The 22850-nt window shown below is 37.7% G+C and overlaps 1 protein-coding gene across 27 annotated transcripts in view; it reads left to right on the top strand.

The window, feature by feature from the left end:
- Positions 1–22850, top strand: part of cac (calcium voltage-gated channel subunit cacophony) — a 1051854-nt gene that overhangs the window by 457575 nt on the left and 571429 nt on the right. For all 27 annotated transcript variants that reach the window (XM_069834011.1, XM_069834005.1, XM_069834017.1 and 24 more), the window contains exon 2: positions 13285–13470. In XM_069834011.1, coding sequence (XP_069690112.1) covers positions 13358–13470 — 113 coding nt within the window. In that variant the 5' untranslated portion in view covers positions 13285–13357. The remainder of the gene's footprint in view (positions 1–13284; positions 13471–22850) is intronic.

Here is a 22850-nt window from a genome sequence, read left to right as displayed (position 1 = left end):
TTACAGGTTCTAGTTGTAATTCTTCCATTACATCTTCATTGCGTTTGTGATCTCGGGTATTGGCGGTATAACCACAACATCATATACAGAGGAAATGCTGTATAGGTGGGAACCCCACCAATTCTACCCCTTCGGGCCGGCAACCCGTTTGGCAGTAATTTCATAACTGCTTTCAAATCTCACAATAAGCAACTAACTTAAAACACATAATAGTCAATAGGATAACAATATTGAAACCGTAGTGAACCTTGATCTGGTACCTTTTGCATATAAAATGATAGGTCTAGGCTTATAGAATTCAAAAACAATACTATGTAATTTTCTGATAAAATGTGACTGATTTTCAAAACCACTGATTCAATTGTACTCTCAATTCCGTCCCATCATCCTCTCTAAGCAGTCTGTATAATTTAAGCAGTAGTCTAATTACTATTAACTCAACTCAAGGTTGACCAAGATTTCCTGTACTCCGTTAGTCTGCAATTAATTGCAGATTTTGCTAGAATGATAGATGAAGTTGATGACTAGAGAAGTTGAATTTTGATACGACTTAAAATTAGCTTGCAGCCCTCTCATCTATTCTCATATCAATTCTTTCTTCTATTTACCCTAAATCAACAACACGTCCTTACAGTATTAAGTCAGTTCTCAATTAATATTCGTAATAGTCTTAAAAAATCCAGCGCGAACCTCTAATCTAGCGATACGACAATTACTGAGGTCGACAGTTTAAAAGTACCAAATGAATACTTTGAATCCATATGCTGAGCAATAATGGACTCTATCCCGCCCTGGTGGAACACGGGCACTGCTAAGTGGACTTTTGTTGTGTTTACGAGTATTACCACAAACAATGTGGAACTTCGAGAGTTATCCGAAAAGTGCACTAAGCCAACGTTAAACGATCTATCATTAGCCCTTCAACCACTTCCTCCGCTGATCTATCTCAGGAAATGTGTTCTTCTTGTTGAAGGGTTAATGTTCGATGGATCGATACCGACGAACAACTGTGCCGTCGAACACCTTCGACCTCATGGTCAACGAAAAGCAAGTGTTAGTTAAACATTGCATTTAACCCGGAGACATAAAATTAGAGTACATTGTCCTTCTTATTTCATAGACTACATAAGAAATATGTTTAACAGAACAACATCTATATATATAATTTGAACTGGTAATGGAAATTACGGGAAAACGGCTGAACGGATTTTAATAAATGGCCCCTCATTTTGAAGCTTGGAACCCAAAGTTTTTCGGAAAAATAGTAGCTTTCAGTGAAATGTCAATTTTCCTACATAATTTTCCTATTTTCCAAAGTCCATCTATCGTCAGTTTTGAGAACTAGTTAATTGCATTTCAGAATAAAACAAAACACACACTACAGTAAACAATATTACACGAAGGCCATGATCTGCAAGAATGCTGACATATTTAGAGCTCAAATTAAATTGGTTATTAAAAACTTAACTTACTAAAAATAATTTACAGGTTCGATTCTGTGGTGTGTAATTTTCTGGGTACAGCTGTGTATTGGATATTAAAAAGTACAAAACTTGAGGTGGTTTGATGACATTATTACCATTAGAAATGAAATATTATTGTAGTTAATGCCATGATGTGACTATTTTTCATTAATTATACTTGTTAATGCTATATTGATGATATGAAAGTGAAACGTTTTGGGGTTATATAAGTAGTTGTAGAGAATAACTAAAATTAGATTTTGATTTCTATATTTTACTGAGTGGCGGCTATATAGTATATATATTATATGTTACTGAAAGCTATAAAACTTAGATAAGATAATATTATTAAAAATCAAATATTTTTATAGTTATTAATCAAGTGGGGTTGGGTCTTTTTCATATATTTAATGTCGGTGTGGTGTAGGTATTTATATGCGTGGTTCTCTTCAGTATTGGCTCGAGAGAGAGAATCTTTCATTATTATGGAAGCAAATAACTTTCAGAATGTCTGGTATTCTTCATTGAAAATAAATCTGAAAAATGTTTATTTGAAAGTCTAATGAACTTAATTTGCAGCATTTGCTGCACAAGCCACTAGTTTAATTTTAAATTTGACAAGTAAATTATTATTCAGTGGGAAACATTCCTAATCAAAGACTATACAAGGGTGAACTTACTTAACATTCTTCTTAAAGTTTGCATTAACCATGTCATAACATGCCGTTCTGTATATCACTAACTACACTTATATTATCACAGCCATCATCATTATCATCACTATCACCAGCACCATCATTAACACAATAATTATTATCACCATCTTTCATTCCAAGCTCTATGTCCTGTAATGGGCTGACACTGATCTACCTTAGTTAGTTAAGCTTAATAGTAATAAATAATTTGAAAAGGGTTTCCTTAATGCTTCTCGTGATATTCTCTAACTCAGGAATGCACAGCTTTTGCGTTGGTCGGCTGACAACATCCTGCGAACTGATGCCTCTGTAAAAATGTCCTTCCAAAGGAGGGGTAAACGATCCGTATCACTCGGATAGTAGTCTATGTTGTAGACAAATGAAATACTGTACTGAAGTGGATAGTGCTTGTATCATGTACTTCTGTTTTTAGAATCGAAATAACCAAATTGATATTGAAAGAACATTTCAAATATAACAATTCCATAATATATTCTAATAATTATCCCTAAAAAAGCGAGAACATAGTAAAGGAATGCAAATTTAGCACAAGGACTTACACAGATTTAATCCTTTTTAGGAGCTGAGCATTATATGTTCCAGTTCAAAGATCAATTAAAGAATCAGAAAAGAAAAAAAAATTAAAACAATACTCGAAGTATGTCATCCAAAAGTCACTTCAAATATTAAAGCGATATAAATGTGATAATATTAGGAACAAAACAAAAACATCACTGTGCTGGAATATGAGTAGAGTTTTTCATTTGTTATTTTTTGCATTTGCGTAGTTAACATTTTGTTTATTACAACATTAATGACTTTCTTGGAATATCATGCCTTTTTTCTCTACTTACCATTGCTGTTTACATGCTTCGTAAGTCGACAATACCGCACGTTCTCTGGTTGCTATGCAAACAAAACAAAATCACAATGCTATCACAGTCTAATATATACAGTCACGAAGCTTGAGTTGTGAGGGTACTAAGAAAAATAGACTCTGCAGGCACTATTTCGCATTGTCTGTAATGAGGCGATACTAGCGATCCTAGAGGTTAGCAACTATCTATGGATGCATATTTACTACGTATTGAGCTTCGTGACTGTATATACTAGATTGTGGTGCTTACTTACTTACTTACTTACTTACTTACTTACTTACTTACTTACTTACTGGCTTTTAAGGAACCCGGAGGTTCATTGCCGCCCTCCCATAAGCCCGCCATTGGTCCCTATCCTGAGCAAGATTAATTCAATCTCTATCATCATGTCTCACCTCCCTCAAATCCATTTTAATATTATCTTCCCATCTACGTCTCGGCCTCCCTAAAGGTCTTTTTCCCTCCGGCCTCCCAACTAACACTCTATATGCATTTCTGGATTCGTCCATACGTGCTATTTTAATAAAATTACTTTCCGCACTACCGCGGTAAGTAGAAACAAATGGAACCTTTATTTACAAAAATTAAACGTGATATTGTCCCACGCCGTGGAGTTGTGGTCTATGGCATCCTGGCAAGGACTCGCGTTACGCTATTTCGAGTCCTCATTGGGGAAGAAATTTTCTCATGAAATTTCGGCCAGTGTATGGGGCCGATGCCCACCCACCATCGTGGTGCACTTGGAGAGCTACGATTGGTAGAAAAATCCGGTTGTGAAAGTCTTCTATAACAGCTAGGGGGATCATCGTCCTAACCATAAGATATCTCCATTCTGGTTGGATGATCGTACACCTCTGCTTTGGTATGCGAACGGAAGCCAGGAACCAGTTGGTGTGTTTGGGCCTCCAAGGGCTGTGCGACACGGATTATTATTAAATGTGGTATTACAATTCGTACAATTATTAAATGTTATCGGAACAATACGATCCGTGGTTGTTAAGGTGAGACTTCAGTGGATTAATACAAAATAAGCCAATATTTATTTCCAAACTTTTCCTATATAGACTAACCATTTAACAAAAACTTCATATACATTTTCATATCTTCTGTTAGGCTTTTCCGGGATTAACTTAACGCAAATTAAACTCTTATATTGGTCAAATTACAGTAGGGGAGAATGTTGTACCTTTAAACACTTTTCACATTTTATTTTTTTTTAATTTTGGGAAATTAAATTTTTTAAATGAAAAAATGCTTGAAATAATTATTGAAGATTCCTTTACAACTTCCAGTATGTATTTTACTGTTTTACAGATCTATTAAGGATGGAAAAAATAAAATGAAGAGATATGTAATGTGTTCAAAGGTACAACAGGATCATGTACCTTGGAACATACCCTCTTGTAAGTTGGAACACATGGAATATAGGTGGGGATATAGCTGTAAAAACTGACAATCATATGTAAAATGTATCTGCAAACATAAACCAGAGCAGGCTTCTCTGATTGAGATTTTATTTCCTGGAGAAGCAATAACTGCTTCAACAGCTTTCTTCAAGGCATCCGGATCAATTGGGGGCCTCTTAATTCCAGACTTACTTCGTGACATGATCTTAAATTAAAAGAAAAACAAAAACCGATAGTATCGTGTAATTTGGAACATGTTCCATGGTACAAGATGTTTTGTGTTCAAAGGTACAAGAGGGTGCACGTTTAAACAAATATGGCTCGGAAAACTAAGAGTGTCAAATAAATCATGGAAATTAAAATATGTTATTACTCACCAGATGATAGGGAACACACCGTACTTGAAAGATATTAACAAATGCAATCTGGTTTTGTGTTAGAAAACATACATCAATGAACGAAATGTTTACTTTAGGTACTAAAAAAAATTATTTTGTCCACGGAACTCACACTTCGCAATAAATCAAACTGAAACTACGACCAGAGCTACTTAGCGACTTTCTCTACAATCTACTTCAGTTTGAGTCCTCTAGGTAGTAGCAGAAAATAAAAAACAAAAAATGTTCAAAGGTACACTATGCTAAAGGTACAACAGTCTCCCCTAATATAAATTTCATTACCAGAAACAACAATGATTGTTTACACTGAAATAAAATAACCTTTTACTTACAAATGGCTTTTAAGGAACCCGCAGGTTCATTGCCGCCCTCACATAAGCCCTCCATCGATCCCTATCCTTTGCAAGATTAATCCAGTCAACTGGGAGCGAAGAGATGGAGGAATAAGGCTTTCGGCCGAGGAGAAAGGCCATTTGTCATCAAGGAAGCTGAGGACAGACTCGAAGGGCCGAAGAGCTAAAGGATGATGATATGATGATAATGATGATGATGTTATCTGTGGGCACTTTCAAACAATATGGTCTCTGATCTCCAGATCTCAATCCGGCCGACTTTTTGTTGTGGGATTACCTTGAGGAAGGAGTTTTCGTAGCACACGTCCTAACAATCCTTTAGCGACTGAAAGATGCTATCTGGCAAGAAATTGGATTATTCCAAGACATTATCTAAAAAATTTTGTTTATCGTGTCGCAGAAAGAATTGTGTTTGTTGAACAAGAGAATCATGGACGTGTTTCCAGTCTTTTGTGAAAACCAAATCTCATTGTTTTCCAATACACTGCTATTTCTTTTAGCTCAAGTATATAATATTTATAACGGTTTAAAATTTGAAGCGACTTTTGAAAGACTTTATACTGTGGATCATAATAAATAAAAACTGTCTTTCAGGAACTCAGTGAACAAAATAAACCGCGTAAATTTCAATCAACGAAACGAAGCTCTCATACGGAATCTCAACATTCAAATAAAAGAAAATATCAAATTAATTTTGAAAACATAATGTCTACCTCAGAATGAAACAATGCAAGATAGAGCATGTAAAAGTATAAAATACGAAAATTTGATGAGAATCGTAAGAGATGAGAGATTTCGCGCTCTTGCAGCATGTCATTGATTGCTAGTCCCTTTTTTTACGGACTCAGATAATAATTCCCTCAGCCTAACAAGATATACATTAGTGATTATTGTGGAATTTGTTCAGACAATAATGTAACTCTTATCTTCCTACATTCTCGAATTTTCTCTGGCTCCTAACAAGACTACATAACGCTGGTTGATGTACATTATTGCCTTAGGTTCGCATACATTTTTGGCTCTCAAAAGAACCAACAACAGATTCTAATTCGTCTTTGACTGATATCAGGTACAGCTCTTTTACCTTCAATTATTTGATATATAATGTCGTGACTCTGGAAAGAACTTTTATCTATGATTCTTTTGGTAACAGATCTAAAAGAAAGGTTCCCCTTTTCCTGTACTCCCTGATGATGGAACCGATACGTAGTTCCGAAAAATTAAACAACTATTAAAAATATATTTTCGCATCTATGACACGGTGTAAAACCCAAAAAAATTTTGCACTGTGTTGAACACCGTCAGCGTCTTTTCCAAAATCGGGAGGTAAAGCTCATTCGTTATCTCGTGAAACCAAATGCTTGTGCACGCCGTAGCTCATAGTAAGAACCGTATGGTGGGGGTAAGCGAGCTAGATACCTGCAAATGGAAGTGTAGCGAGGGAGGGAAGCTTCCCAGTCCACTTCTCTCCCTTTACGCGCTGGTAAGTTTCACGAGATACCGAATGGCATGCAGCTAAATTTAACAGCCCCGGTCTACTCCTCCGTGCAGATATTTTTAAATGTGCATCTTAGATTCCCAGGAAGTGATTCTGTTTTTTTTAAATATTCGAAAGGACATGATAGATTTTATTTGCGTTTTGAATCATAATGTTGATTTCCCCTTTCATGTCCTTGTTTGACTTAAATATTGTTCGCAGATATTTGAATTGATACAGGTTGTCTCAGATACTTGCAGAGAAGTTAATTGGGTAGCCTATCCACGTTATTACAGACGAACATGTTTGGTTGAATTAGAAGATATTGGCAATGTTGGCTTCATAAGAAGAATTTTATGGACGATGAATGTGTATTTGGAAGTGATGGCAGCACCAACCACAATGCACACCACTATGCCAATCACATTGCCGGAATGCAAGCTACTCTGCATTTCTCGAATAATCTATTAGAGGATATGCCACTGGCCGTTCTCCGAGATACGCTGTTTCATTAAGACGGCCATCCCTCTCACGCTGCATTAATGACTCGTGCTATGTGTTGTTGAATAGACATTATCCTGGAAGATGAATAGGACTACATAGCCCTTTTACAAAGAGATAGCCGGATTTAATTCCCAAGGACATTTTCTATGGGATCACTTGCGAGATCGTGTTTATCACGAGTTGCCTGCTGACAGAGATGACCTGGTACACACAATTTGTGCGACAATTGCAACTATAACACCTTAGATGTGCTGTGGGAACGAGAAGAGTCAATGGGGAGATTCACAATGTATGCAGAGCAAGAAGGAGCTTATTGTAAAAACTTGATGTGAATTTGCGAGGCTGACGTCTCAATTCTGTTCTAATGATATCAAGAATATAACTTATTCGTTAATTACTAGAAATACCACTAATGAAGATAATATATCGGAAGGAATATAAATGCGTTACTTTACTTTGTAATTTATTGATAACATATTGTAAATTTATTTCCAACTCAACAATAGGATTTTATTCTTCCAACAATAATTCCTTTCTACAATTCGCCTTAAACGCTCTCGTCAACAATTGGATTTTCACTCAACACAGTATTCGTTATAGCACTCCACCGACGACAATGACAATTTACATGGACTAGTACGAACAACAATGAACTGTTAATCTTAACTAATATTTACAAAGCACTATTTACAAATCAGAACTATCAGTTCTCAGTTCACAGTTCTTCTAGCTCAGTCACTCGAGTTCACAATATCTCGAACCACAGACCTCCAGAGACAGTTCACTGTACTCGAACTCAGGTCCCTCCAACTGCGGTCCACTGCACTCGAACTCAGGTCCCTCCAACTGCGGTCCACTGCACTGGAACTCAGGCCTTCGGATGCTGACGCAGATGCGGACGCACACTCGAGTCGAACTCCGGTACACAAGACTGGCTTGCTTGCTCTGGCTTTCTCACTGACTGGCTGACTAATCAACTGAAAACTGCTGTCGTTCCTTCGCGTCCTTAATTTATAACCACAGCGACGTAGCCTCGAAAGTTCCACGCGTCTCTAGAGATGGCACTCCAGAAAAATCCAGAGCCCTCTCCTCTCTACCAGCACCAGATGCGCGCGCACTCTCTCTCCACTCTCTCGCCGCGTTGGCCCTTTCCCCTCTCCGCCGCGCGCCATCCCAAAGTGCTCCGCGCGATCTTCTCTCTTGCGGGACGCTGGTCGTGAGTTCGAATCTCACGTCGCTGTCACAATATTTTCACAATAGCTACTCTGTTATTCTAGTCATACTGTAAGTCGTAGATGGATTTGCTCGCCTGTAATAACTAGGTAGGCCACCCAACTAATTGCTCGGTATGACGTATCTGTGGCAACGAATAGACTTGTTTAATATTTCAGTTTGAACTTGTAAACATGTCTTGAGATAATGGTCACTGTAAGGACAGAATATGTTGTTTATTTACATTTATCTGTATATAATATATAATACTGTATTTACAAATTATTCTCCTAATTTTATACATGTAATATTTATAGCTTATGTTACAAAGGTTGATAAATTATAACACGCATGCACAAATAGCACCGTGAGAGCACTAACGTTCCCGCGAGAGGGATGAGAGCTCTTTTGTTGCGGTAGGATACGTCTAGACAGTGATAGAAGTTAAAATTTCCATGTTTGAATTGACCTACGTATACGGGCATTATTATGAATTAAATAAATACACAGCTCTGATACTTCATTACGATAAGCCTTGACTCCTTCAAACTCCAGGATAAGAACAAGCTCTCGTCAACGAACAAATCCAAAGAATAGATTATAAGCTGAAAAACTGGCGTGATACTTTACTTCGGTTATTTTATTACAGTTAAGAGCTAAAGTAATAATAATAATAATAATAATAATAATAATAATAATAATAATAATAATAAAATGCCGAGAAGTATATTACCAACGCAAAAATTATTTAATTATGTGAACAAAACTCGGATGTTTGTCAACTTTGAATACTTTTAGCAGAGGAACTTTGTATGTGATCAGCATGGTGTAAGATTAGGACAAGGATGTGATGTCTGATCGACACGACGTATCTTATAAGTTAATAACGAGTTGGTCACTAATCATCTAAGGTGTGTTGTGCACCTGTATTTGGACTTCCAATGTCAAAAGACAGAATGTTACAAATAATAATTAAGTATTGCAGGTTTGACGTATGACCACAGAGAAGTCAGAAATTGAGAAGTGATAAATTTGCTCTGACGTCTTATAAAGAATTATATAGACCAATAATGTCATAATTTTAGAGAAAGTGTTACTTGTGATTAAAAAAAATTGTACCCTACGAAGTACAGGTGCAGGTTTCTTCAATGTATGGCTGAAAAAAAAACAACAATTTGGGATTAAGTTTTGACTATTGTCTGACGTCAGAATAAAAAAAAAATATCATTTTTGGCAATAATGTATAATATAATCGTAATTCATAACACTTCTAAAAATAAGCCGTTCTTTTAGGTAGGAGACTTATGCCGTCCTACTAGTGTTAATGATACGCAATGCCTTCTTTTGAAATATAAAAATATATTTAGCAACCCATAGAAGTACACTACAGTTCAACTGGGTATGAAAAAAGCATGAGTTTAGTAAAGCACTAGACCATAGGGGTGCTATTCAGAGACATTTCGCTAGCCCGCGCTACGAGCGTGCTAAACTAGCCCCGGCTATCGACTGATTACTTGTATAGGATTCATATCATATCGCTAACACTGGTTTATGAATACGAAAAACGCTAGTTCGCTGATCATCCACCGGAAGCCCGCCCTGGCGTAAACAACCCGCAGTGCATATTCTTTAAAGTCGTCTTTCCTATTTTATATGGAAAGTTATTGATCTTAGCAGAGCATGCTTGATGTGCAATATCTCCTGGTTCTATAGGCGTTTGGACACTTATGCACTAGACGGTATCAGCTTTTTCAATCTTCTTAGTAAATGTAAGACTTTGGATAGCTTAATAAATAGAAACTGCGTATGGTGTTGACAAGTAAGTTTACTGTCCAACCAAAAACATAATAAATTAACCGGGTTATATTTTATTTCCAAGTTTTGTAGGCTAAATAAGATAGTCTGAGTTTTAATATATTTATATGGAATGATCTTTCAGTTTTTCCTAAATTGAAGTAATAACCTAACCATACAATACATCAAGTTACACAGAACACACTACCAATAGCAACCATAAGTTGATATAGAAACGGATATAGAAATACTACTACACACCAAAATGTTCACAACTGAACATATTAGTGCAACGATGAAAGAATAATGGAACGGAGAAAAATTCTCTCCGGCGCCGGGATTTGAACCCGGGTTTTCAGCTCTACGTGCTGATGCTTTATCCACTAAGCCACACCGGAATTTTTCTCCGTTCCATTACTCTTTCATCGTATGATGACGCAGAATATCTGCATGGAAATATCATATGTACTTCGGTACATTAAAATAAAATATATATGACATGCGTAAATCACTTCGTGATTTAAGACGGCGCTTATTCCGTCGGATCCCGGCCAACTAGTCACTCATAACGAATGCACCTCAGCATATGTGTGGACTTCAGTCCTACGTTCATAGATATCTATGACGTAGTGCAGAGGGCGGCCACTAGAGGGAATCCAAGAGTTGGAAATTAATCTGAGACGATTCTGTCCGACGCCGGGGTGGGTATCCGGTGTGACTTAGTGGATAAAGCATTAGCACGTAGAGCTGAAAACCCGGATTCAAATCCCGGCGCCGGAGAGAATTTTTCTCCGTTCCATTACTCTTTCATCGTATGTTGACGCAGAATATCTGCATGGAAATATATGTACTTCGGTACATTAAAATAATATGTATATGATATGTGTAAATCACTTCGTGATTTAAGACGGCGCTTATTCCGTCGGATCCCGGCCAACTAGTCACTCATACCGAGTGCACCTCAGCACATGTGTGGACTTCGGTCCTACGTTCATAGACATCTATGACGTAGTGCAGAGGGCGGCCACTAGAGGGAACCAAAGAGTTGGAACTTAATCTGAGACGATTCTGTCCGACGCCGGGGTGGGTATCCGGTGTGACTTAGTGGATAAAGCATCAGCACGTAGAGCTGAAAACCCGGGTTCAAATCCCGGCGCCGGAGAGAATTTTTCTCCGTTCCACTACTCTTTCATCGTATGATGACGCAGAATATCTGCATGGAAATATCATATGTACTTCGGTACATTAAAATAAAATATATATTAGTGCAATATAAAATATAACATAGGCCTACATACATTCAATAACATATTCGCAATATATTGAATATCCATTTATTAAGGGAAACCCTATTGTACAAAGTATGTTAGGGTTATTATTAGAAACATCATAAAGATAACTATGTACGTTATACTATTAACTACTGTATTCTGACAACATATTTGCTATACATAAATTACACATTCATACTTAACTATATCGTTATTTAACTAAATACCAGATTATGTAACATATGTTCCGTCCCACGCATCTGTAGAGTAACGTCGCGCATATGGGGGCGGAGTCTATTTGTGCCGTAGTGTATTGCGGGTAGCACCAGCTCGAGTCCGCTAAGGGGTAAGATGCTCGTGATAGAAGGTAGAGTTCAGATATAAATTATGCCCTCCTGCAAGTGATTACTCGCTTCGTTCAAGCAATACCGCCTCCAAGAGCAGTCATTGGTCCTAACCCTCCCACATACCAGTTGCGCAGAGGTTTTGTTTCGTCTTTCTACTCCACAGATCCCTGGGACGGACCATAGATATCCTTAATGTATGAATAGAAAATATTAAATATAATATTGAATTTAGTACAGGGTTTGAAGTTTTATGAATATTGAGTTAATGAACGCAACAGACTCTTTTGCACAGCACTTTTGAATGAAAATGTCATTGAGCGAAGTTGTGTAGTCCTTGTTGCAACTGTGAAGATGTGCAGTCAAACGAAATGTTTTAAAAATAAAATCCGGGCAGTCAAACAAGATGTTCTACTGATGAAACACTTTCTCCACACATGCATAGACTTCCACTAGTGGCTTTGATTTTAAAACTGTAAAGTTAGCTGCCGAATTTCCTGAGAGGAAATGGGCAAGAACATAGGCTTAGTTGGTTGATAAACATCTGTACTTGAGTCATTTTGAACTGTATTAAAATAGAGCCGCTTGGTTAAAGCACCAGTTGTGCTGTTGATCCATTGTTCATTCCACATTTCCGTAGTTTTGATGTTGCTAACCTTCTTGATTTAAAAATGGACATTTCTTGTAGTTATATTCTAAGTTGGTGATTGCTGCTGTTTTGGCACGTTGATCAGCTCGTTCATTGCCATTTAAGTTAATATGACCCTGCAGCCTACCCATAATACTCAATATCCATATAATTCAATAAATATCTTACATTATTCGACATAAGCCTAATACTACGTAACGCACAAATATCTCCACCACTGTCAAAACATCATACCCCATTACAGACAACAGGATACACCAAAGCAAAAGATAAGACGATCTAATGCAGTAGTTCACCAACCGCTGACAAAGGTGCAATAGCAACGTTGAAATGGTGCCGTCCTGTTATCTAAGGATATTAGCTTTTTAATAGAAGTTCAACACTTTTTAAAAGTTTTTATATTTTTAAAGTTTTATATTTTAATAATAAGTGTTACAAAGAGCTCAAGAAGAATGAAATAATATTTATGGAATTATGTTAAATGCCAGATTTTCTCTCACGGAAAAGAGAATACCTATTCCTCAAAACTCAAACTACGTTATATAAATTAAATGAATGTCTTAATATTATCAGTTCCATAAATATCACAATCTTTTCGATTCATCATTTCTCACATCGCCATTGCAATGAAGAAATGTTAATATATCACTACATTAGTAATAGTTATTATAGAGTTTTTTGTTGAGGTATTTGACTTTGGCATTCGTATAAGATTACTACATCTTAAACGGGCAAACTTTAAATCAAGATTCATATTTTCTCAGAACAAAATTATTTTTATTATATAGGAACAAGGTAATTTTTCTTTTTTTACATTCGCTCTTGTTTTTATTTTTACAGGTTGGCAGCAGCGCAGGAGGCGGCAGCACAGCAGCGGTCTGGTCGTGACTGCTCGCCCGCCCCCGGCCACAGCATGGCCCCGCACCCCCAACAGCCCCCCGCCGGCACCAAGGGGCCCACCTCACTGTTCTTTCTCAGTGAGGATAACCCCATCCGGCGGTATACTCGCTTCATCATAGAGTGGCCATATCCTTTTGCTGCAAATACAGTAAACACGAGTAGTTTTATCATTCTTTTCTTCCAGGAGCTGTGACACAATTAATTATTATTATCAATATTAATAAAAGGATCAAAAGGATGAAAAATGTTATTGCTTATTATAAAGCAGATAACCATTAAAGATATAATAGCATGGTATGCATCGATTGTTAGCAATAATCTGAAGCTTTAATGAACACCTAAATGTGAAAACTCTGTCTCACTCGACGTACGTCAATCCGATAATCAAATCATTTCATCAGTGGTCTGCGTCATTTTTGAGGTCAACATTTTCACAGCTGTTCTTTTATATTTAGTGCATGCTGAATTCAGAAATGTAACTCATTTTGCTCAGTCAGGTCAGATTTTCTTGCTATCGCATTTTTTAAAAATATTGGTATTTCAGAGATAAATTGTATCTTATAGTTATTACTATACTAATTATGGTTTCAAGTCTGACTTAGATTTGTGTAAATAGTAAAATATGTATATAGAATGAAACATGAACACCATTATTGTGGAAGGAAGGACCTTTTCAAGGACATTTGTGCGTGTTTTGCATCTGGAACATCCCTCTTGAGGTAACCTCCTAGCAATAGTCTGCAAGTATGTTCACGTCCCAACGATTCTGGTACCTCTATTTCTTCACTCGAATGTGTCTAAGAAAGCGCTCGCCTTGCTCCTCTCTGTATTCCCTACAGTTTTCTGGAAAGTAATCTAAATGCGAACTGAGGAAGTGCATCCATCAGTGGCGATTTCTCTTAAGGAGCACAGGAGCAGTGCACCACCTCTTCAAATAACACATGTTTTTAAATTTACTGTATATCAATGAGCTGCAGTAGACTATGTGAGCGACATAATTCTTTATTATAATACGGTACTATGTAAAAATAACGCTGCACATGTACTGGTCTTGTTGACGCCTGGGACTTAGGTTTACCACTCGACACTTGCGGCACACTGTTCCATTCGAGCATGCGCAGTAGTAGAGTTTCACTGGCAGGCTTTGGAGCATGTTAGGGAGCCAGTACAATGTGCGTAAGAGGGGTTAGGAGCACTTTCAGATGTGTTCTGCAGTCGCTGTTTGGCCCGTTCTATCATAAATATTGCAATGAATAGTGTGCAAAATCTTTTAGATATGTAATTTTCTGTAAGAACTTTACACGAAAAGATAAAAATAAAGAAGATGGGTAGACGTACACAGGAATTAAAATTATAAGTGACGAAGAATAGTAATAGAGAAGTGACAAGAAAATTCAACATTCGGACTTACGAAAAATACAATATGTGGCTGCAATATAAAAGACGCTGTATTTTGTTTTCCTTGCCTATTGTTCGGCGGCGAACATTCATTGACAAAAACAAGTAGGCTACGTGTTATGAATTGTATTTATTCTTCTGTTTGAATGTAGGACTGTGCGTAGTAACTAAATAATTTTGATTATCGTTCTGTAGGTATGATTGATTTGAAGCACATGAATGAAAGAAATAAAAACACGATTCTTCAGCTGCACACTCAACAATAATGTTAAATTAGCAGTGTTGGGTCAAACAAACATACAGACACAATTGGTTTGTTGCACTTCACAATGATCAAGTTACCAAGAACAGATATGTGCGTGCGGTTTTGTTGCTTTAAGAGGTCACGAAGAGGGAAACTCATCTTTAAACGCTAGTATTTTTCTTGGCCTGATCAATTTTAGTTCTGAATTAGACGCACTCTTAAGGAACATTTGGAAAGAGGAACAGTGTTTAAGAGCACATCAAACACTATACAGAACGAAGTCCTTCAAGCCATTTTGATGTATGCCATGATGAGATTTCAAAGAAATAAAGAAAGCTGCTGACTTTTAGTAGTTAAGGCTGATGAGACGACACACGTATCTTGTGAACGTGTGAACTGTGTTATAAAACGCAATATAGCGAAAACAATATTATTTACGGTATGCTGCAATAGAAATTGAACACTTTACTTTGCTATCTATATCTATATAACATATATTAGTAGTTATGTCGTCGTTAGTACCTATAATAATAATAATAATAATAATACGATAATCATAATCATAATAAATATTTGTGCACCACCAGGATTATTTATCACCACACGCCACTGGCATCCATATATGCACCAAGAGCCTGGTAGCTTCTCAGGAGTTCCTCAACATTATGTTTGTACTCTGAGCTCCTACGGTTGCACGCCTGTGGAGTAACGGCTAGCGCATCTGGCCACGAAACCAGGTGGCCCGGGTTCGATTCCCGGTTGGAACAATTTACCTGGTTGAGGTTTTTCCGGGGTTTTCCCTCAACCCAATATGAGCAAATGCTAGGTAACTATCAGTGCTGGACCCCGGACTCATTTCACTGGCATTATCACCTTCATCTCATTCAGACGCTAAATAACCTAAGATGTTGATAAGGCGTCGTAAAATAACCTACTAAAAATAATTACTCCATTACTCATATATCTCTATTTATGGAAACAATTGCAGCAATGATCTTTTAACTTAATATTTTAAGGTTTTCTGGCTGAGATAGCACATGAATGACGTCCTTCACGTACTCCCAAAGAAAGTAATCGCACGGAGTCAGATCAGATGATTTGAGAGACCAAGCGCGATAGGTCAGATCAGTGGCGGTAGCACTTTCGTCGTCCAATCCACCTGTAGTATACAAACAATTATTCTTCTTCCTCTGGTACATATCGTCAAGTGAGATGTAGTGCTTGATAGTAGGTACCGGTACGGAGATTAAAATGCCGTCGTCTATGAATGAGCTACTTTAATATCATGGAAAGAATTGCAGAAATGAATATAATATGCCGTTTATATCTGGCGTAATGATGTTGTATAGCGATCTCTCTTTTCAAAAGATTTCATCAATGCCTCGAATTGAATCATTACATTTTCCCCGTCAGACAAAATCTCAAATTATCTGCATTATTACCAGAAAGGAGTAATCGAACTCATAAAAATAAGCAAGAATTAAAATGTAGACAGTTTTTCGCCGATTTTACACGTAGTTTTGTAAACTGATTGTGAAGAAGAGTATAAGTCACTATTACATTGATTCTCATTGTAGAGTAAGATGGGGCAAGAATGCGCATTTTGTGTTCAATATTTTTACGGAGCCATAAATGTACACAAACATCTTCAAAAATTAAGATATAGTGCACTATCCATTGCAAAGATACAGAAATTTTCAGATAACCCAGTAAAGAGTATTTGAGCATAAAAAATAAAAATGATGCTGATCCAAATGCTCAGTTTTACCTACTGCGTGGGGTAAGACTGCGCTCACGTTCTGGTAAGAATGCGCAACGTTACAACATCTTCATTGCAAACAATCATACATACTCATTAGGACATCACAAACAGCTAACAGAAATCACAAATTCAAGTTCCTTTTTGATATGAGGTACAGTTTTCGTGCAACCATTCTTCACATGTGGCACACTGAATCCAGTCCTCATCTGGGGTATCGATATACTTCTCAGTTCAACAAGCTTTCTGTATTTTCTTCAATACGAATGTTCCGACTTGGTTTCCCCTGCACTTCCTCTTCTTATTCAACTTGGCTTTGAATGGAGATCCAGTTATCACCTCCGGTTTCTTGCCTTTCCGTCGGACTTGCTTTTGTTCTGTGCTTTTTGAAGTGGTGATAACTGTTTAACGGGAATGTACCCATATGACCTAGTGTCAATAACTTCACTTGCTGTATCCTAATCATATGGAGTTTCAGCCGAAACCTATGGTATCGGATTGTTGCTGTGCATTGTTATTAGATGTTCCAGCATCGTTCCTCCACTTTTGAACTCTTGGTCACTTGGAGTTTCTGCTGACACATCTATCATGGGATTTCCAGATGTAGCTGGCTTCGGTAAAAATAGAAGTCACTTGATAAATTGTAATTGGTTGACCTGGGTGATTAAACATCTACTTATCACACTCAAATGAATAAAATGACTTCAGAGATCCAAAAAAATATGTGTCTGTGGCTGATCGTTGTGGCTACTGTGTGGCTGTAGGGACAACATGTGGATGTGATTTCTATTGCATGTGTGTTGTGTGACTGTCGTGCATCAACAAAAGCACAACCGTGTACATTCCCTTGGAAATGCTGAAGCCGCACATTAGCTGCAACCAAACCACCTTTATGGGGCAAGACTGAGCGTGTGCGCAGTCTTACTCCCTTGGTGCATCCCGAAAGAAAGCACGCGATGCTGTGGAGCCATTACATTATGCCAGGTAAACGAATACACAGATGGACTCAGCATTAAAGCAGCTCCCTTTATGAATAAACGGCGCAACATTATCCATACTTACACTGAAGAAATTGTACAAAAACTTATAAGCATAATAAATAACGAAAACTTTAAAATTCTTCCCACTTACGTCTTTCAATACAAATAACTTCAAAGATGTCTTCACTCCCAGACATTGCTAGCTTCCATCTTTGACGACATGACATTAGAGCAATGGTACCAACTGTGACTGAAAAGCACCATAAAAATACAGTGCGCAATCTTACACGACGTGCATTCTTACCCCATTCTACTCTGTGTGTTTTTGACTTCTCATAATGGTGTTTATATTTATGAAAATATTTTCGCTGAACTTCTTTCTATAAATGTCCAGCACTAATAAAATAGTTCTTATTTCTGAAGTTCAACTCTGCAGTTCCATGGTGCACACAGGTTAGATTAGGTTAGGTTGAGTAATGTTGGCTAGAGGCGGGTTGGGACGACCCTTTGCACGTCGGCGATACTGAGGCCTATTGTGATGGTGCACACAAACAGGCACTATGCTTATAACTGACGCCAACGTTTCTGGCGCGTGTCCTTGAATACAATGCACAGTCTACGAGCATCTGTTGATAATGTAGCTGAAAATGGTACCACCTCCTATACACGTCACGTCAGCAATCTGCCAACCACAGTCATTAGTCTTGCTGCCCAGACTGCGGCAAAAGTAAGGTATTCACACTTAACTTTTTCTACGTTAACTTTTCTGCGGCGTGTCCTTGAGTACACTGTCCAGTCAGTGAGTTTCTGTTGCCACTGCAGCTGACAACGGTACCTCTGAGAATCACAATTTTATTGTCAGCTTTATCGCCCATAGACTACTACAACAGTGTAAGACACTCGCACTTAAGGTTCCTATTACTTATTTCACATGCCAAAAACGGTGGCGTGGCAGCGAGCAACAGCAGGTATTGAACAAAATGTAGCTTTCCAGACGGTGTAGTTAGCAACTACAATAGAACTAACACGACATGAAAATGAAATAGAACATTTTGCACAATGTGCATACAGGAATTATCATACCCAAAAACTTTTAGCGGAGTTTACATTTATGCAGTTATCAAGTAAACCTACACCAAATTTTTTGGCGGACTTTAAAAAGTCATTCATTCATTCATTCATTCATTCATTATATTCCATAGACCTTACATGAGCAATGAAGCTTTAAGATGTGGAACAAGTCAAAATTTTACAATATTACAATTAACCGGCATCATTTACTACACTTCCTGCACTATCTGCACTTTCGGGATGTAGTCATTATTGGGCAGCCAGAAACAAAATGACATTCTGAAGTTTTGTTTATCATATTCTGTTACTATTTATTTATTGAGTTACAGATAAAAGGCCAATAGTTAATACCTGTCATTAGAAATAAATAAATGAATAAGCATCCTAAATTTGAACTTATCTGCTTGTTTTAGACTTTTATTTTAAATAAAAAATTGCCCCTTTTATTTTATTTTTATTTTAGTAGGTTATTTTACGACGCTTTATCAACAACTTAGGTTATTTAGCGTCTGAATGAGATGAAATGATAATGCCGGTGAAATGAATCTGGGGTCCAGCACCGAAAGTTACCTAGCATTCCCTCATATTGGGTTGAGGGAAAACTCCGGAAAAAACCTCAACCAGGTAACTTTCCCCAACCGGGAATCGAACCCGGGCCAACTGGTTTCGCGGTCAGACGCGCTAACCATTACTCCACATGTGTGGACTGCCCCTTTTAAATCTTGGATAAGTTATATAATTACTTTGGGTTTTATGGAGGTATTTCTGCAGGGCAAGAACCATAGGAATCCGTAGATTTGGCTCAGTTGTATGTCCCGTTTTCCCCTGACATCTATATTGTATTTAATTATTTTGTAATGAAAGTTTATAATAAGTCAATGTGAACTTTCTCTTCCCGCATTCCCGCAAGAGAGACGCAGGAGAGTGAGAGTTTGTAGAGGGAGAAATATTTCGGTGCTTAGTGAGGAACTCGGAAGTACTCAGTTCCGTTTCGAAGGCAACCACGCATGCTTCGCGTGTGGAATGGGCAGTATACTATGCCCGGCGCAAAGCGGAAGATATAAACTGCTATAATCCACGGAAGAAAGTTATCCTACAGCTTTCTAATACAATTTTAAAAACTTAACAAAATCTTTTCTGTTGCACTGACATCGATAACCGATTGGGTTTCTACGCTGGAGACTTGGGTTTAAATCCCGGATACTCCAATAGAATTTGTGGGTGACAGTGTCGGGCACATTTGCTTCTTGGAGTCAACCGCACGTGCTTTGCGTGTGGAATGAGTTTTCTGCTGTGCCCGAAGTAAAACGGAAGAAAGAAACTGCTGCAATTCACGAATGAAATTCCCCTGCAGTTTGCTTCATCTATAACGTAAGCAACTAGACAAAGATTTTATTTTATTGTAGTTCTCGCACCGGCAGCCACACAGTTTTCTACTACGGAGACTCAAGTCTAAATTATCTTCAGTCTAAATAGAATTTTTGGTGGTAAGTCACATGTTTGGTCTGGGCAACGTTTTCCTTTTCATAATTGCATCATTTATCAATTCAGAATTTGTAGTGAACAACTACAAGTTTGTTCTGGGTAAGGTTTATCCATCCATAATTTGTAGTGAACAACAGAATTGTTCTGGGAAACGCTTTTCTTGCCATAATTCCATCGATTATCTATACAGAATTTGTGGTGAACAACCAAAGATTTGTTCTGAACAATGTTTTCATGTCATAATTCCATAATTTAACCATAAACAACAATAATCCTTATAAATAATCGAGAAAACAACAGGAAACTGTTACTCCATATCTTCCCATGAAAGGACCGTGCAGTGGAGAAGAAACCTCCATCTTCAGTAAAGACACGATGACTAAGGCGATTTTTTTTAAGTGATCATTCTTTATGACCTTGGTATATAATTGACAGCATATTCTATTTTGCTTGAATTCACTACTTACAAAGTGTCACACTTTATACTTTTAATGAACTTTTGAAATGGCTTCATATATTTATTTACTAAATCAGAATTGTTGATAGGTCAATGACTACCGGCATTTTTCACACTATTTCTAAAAATTAACCTTTCTTCAATGAATAGTTCGCATTCCGAGAGCAGGTGATCAACAGTTTGTGGACTTAGTTTGCGAAGACATATCGGATCGTTCATGATCTTAAATCTCTGAAAATATGATCTTAGTTTTCCATGACCTGTTGTGATGGAAGATAAGTTTGTACACATGTGGTTTTTACGTAATCTATTCTTTACACTAGTGAAGAAAGGTCTAGTCAGTTTATCCTTGGTCGAGGCGTCTCATTCATTTTCTACAGAACTTTTTGGGATTTTGGTGTATGAGATGTCGATCTCGTTGCTGCTTCCTTTGCTAGCTGATTAGCAAAGCTCGTTCCTATAGTTCCTATCGTGTGCCTTTACCTAGGTCATGGATGGTTCGCGAACCGGAAGTGTTTCGAAAGTTTCCTCCAACGCCGAGAGATGGGGCTGTGATTTACAGTGCCGGTCTCTTCGTATCACTCCTTCTGTGCCGTACAAATAAAAGCAATTGAAGGAGTCAGAAGCAAAGCGGTATAAGAGCAATTCAGTTACTTTTGAGAAAATGTAATTGAAAATGTTGAAGCTTTCGTAAATTTAGTGATGTCCCGCACCGTGGCGTCGTGGTCTAAGGCATCCTGCCTAGGACTCGCGTTACGGAATGCGCGCTGGTTCGAGTCCTCATGGGGGAAGAAATTTTCTCATGAAATTTCGGACAGTGTATGGGACCGGTGCCCATCCAGCATCATGATGCACTTTGGGAGCTACGCTAGGTAGCGAAATCCGGTTAAGAAAGCCAGCTATAACGGCTGGAAAGCTCATCGTGCAAACCACACCATACCTCCATTCTGGTTGGATGATCGTCCACCTCTGCTTCTGCATGTGGACGTGAGGCCAGCAGCCGGCTGATCGGTCATATAAAATCATAGTAATCAAGTTTCATAGTGACAAAGAGATACATCTTGTAAACAGGTCACATATTAAAATTAAAAGTATCTTTCAAGAAACTAAACTACAACATTGCATATAGAACACACTAAAAAAACATTTTAACACACAGACAAGACATACAAGTAAATATAGCTTAACAGGCGTATACAAATTATCATGCAACGACTTCTACATTGGACAGACTGGAAGATCATTTCAAACATGTTACAAGGAACACATCACAGTCATAATCAAACTACATAACAAGTCAATCTACGCAGAACACATCACAAACTCCAACCACAACTACAGCAACATAGACACTGACATGAAAATACTACACATCCAGCCAAAAGACCAAAAACTTGACACTCCAGAACAATACGAAATTTACAAACATACAAAAACACACCCCAGCACATCCTGAACACTCAACTCAATTTCAAACACATGCCCTTTTCGACACAATCATGAATACACCCACCATAACAGGAAACCAGAAGATAGCACGGGACCTTCACTAAGCTTCGGACAGTGAAAAATGTCACTTCAAAACAAGTCAGCCAGGTAATTTCCTAATGTTAACACAGTAAAGAAGTTATAAAGTTAATCAGTGAAATTAAAATTTCACGGAATTTACGAAAGCTTAAACATTTTCAATCACATTTTCTCAAAACTAACTAAAGTGCTCTTATACCGCTTTGCTTCTGACTCCTTCAATTGCTTTTATTTGTACGGTATAGGAGTGATACAAAGAGATCGGCACTGTAAATCACAGCCCCATCTCTCGGAGTTGGAAGTTTCGAAGTACTTCCGGTTCGCGATTCACTAAATGCCCACCCGTATGACCGAGGCCATGAAAGAGAAGGAAGGAGGAGGAGAAGAAGAAGATGAAGAAGGAGAAGAAGAAGAAGAAGAAGAAGAAGAAAATGACCACCCACGACCTAGATGAAATGGAGACCATTCAGTTGTATATTTCAATCTTCTTGTTTCCTCTCTAATTTGTTTCATCGGGTATTAGTGATTTGTGGAATTTTCTATTGCATCTCATTTTATTCTACAGGGACATCATTTTATTTTTAC

Source organism: Periplaneta americana, chromosome 8, assembly GCF_040183065.1.
Source record: "Periplaneta americana isolate PAMFEO1 chromosome 8, P.americana_PAMFEO1_priV1, whole genome shotgun sequence".
Lineage (NCBI taxonomy): Eukaryota > Metazoa > Arthropoda > Insecta > Blattodea > Blattidae > Periplaneta > Periplaneta americana.
Note: the sequence above shows the minus strand (reverse complement) of the source record. Positions and strands in the feature narration are given on the sequence as shown.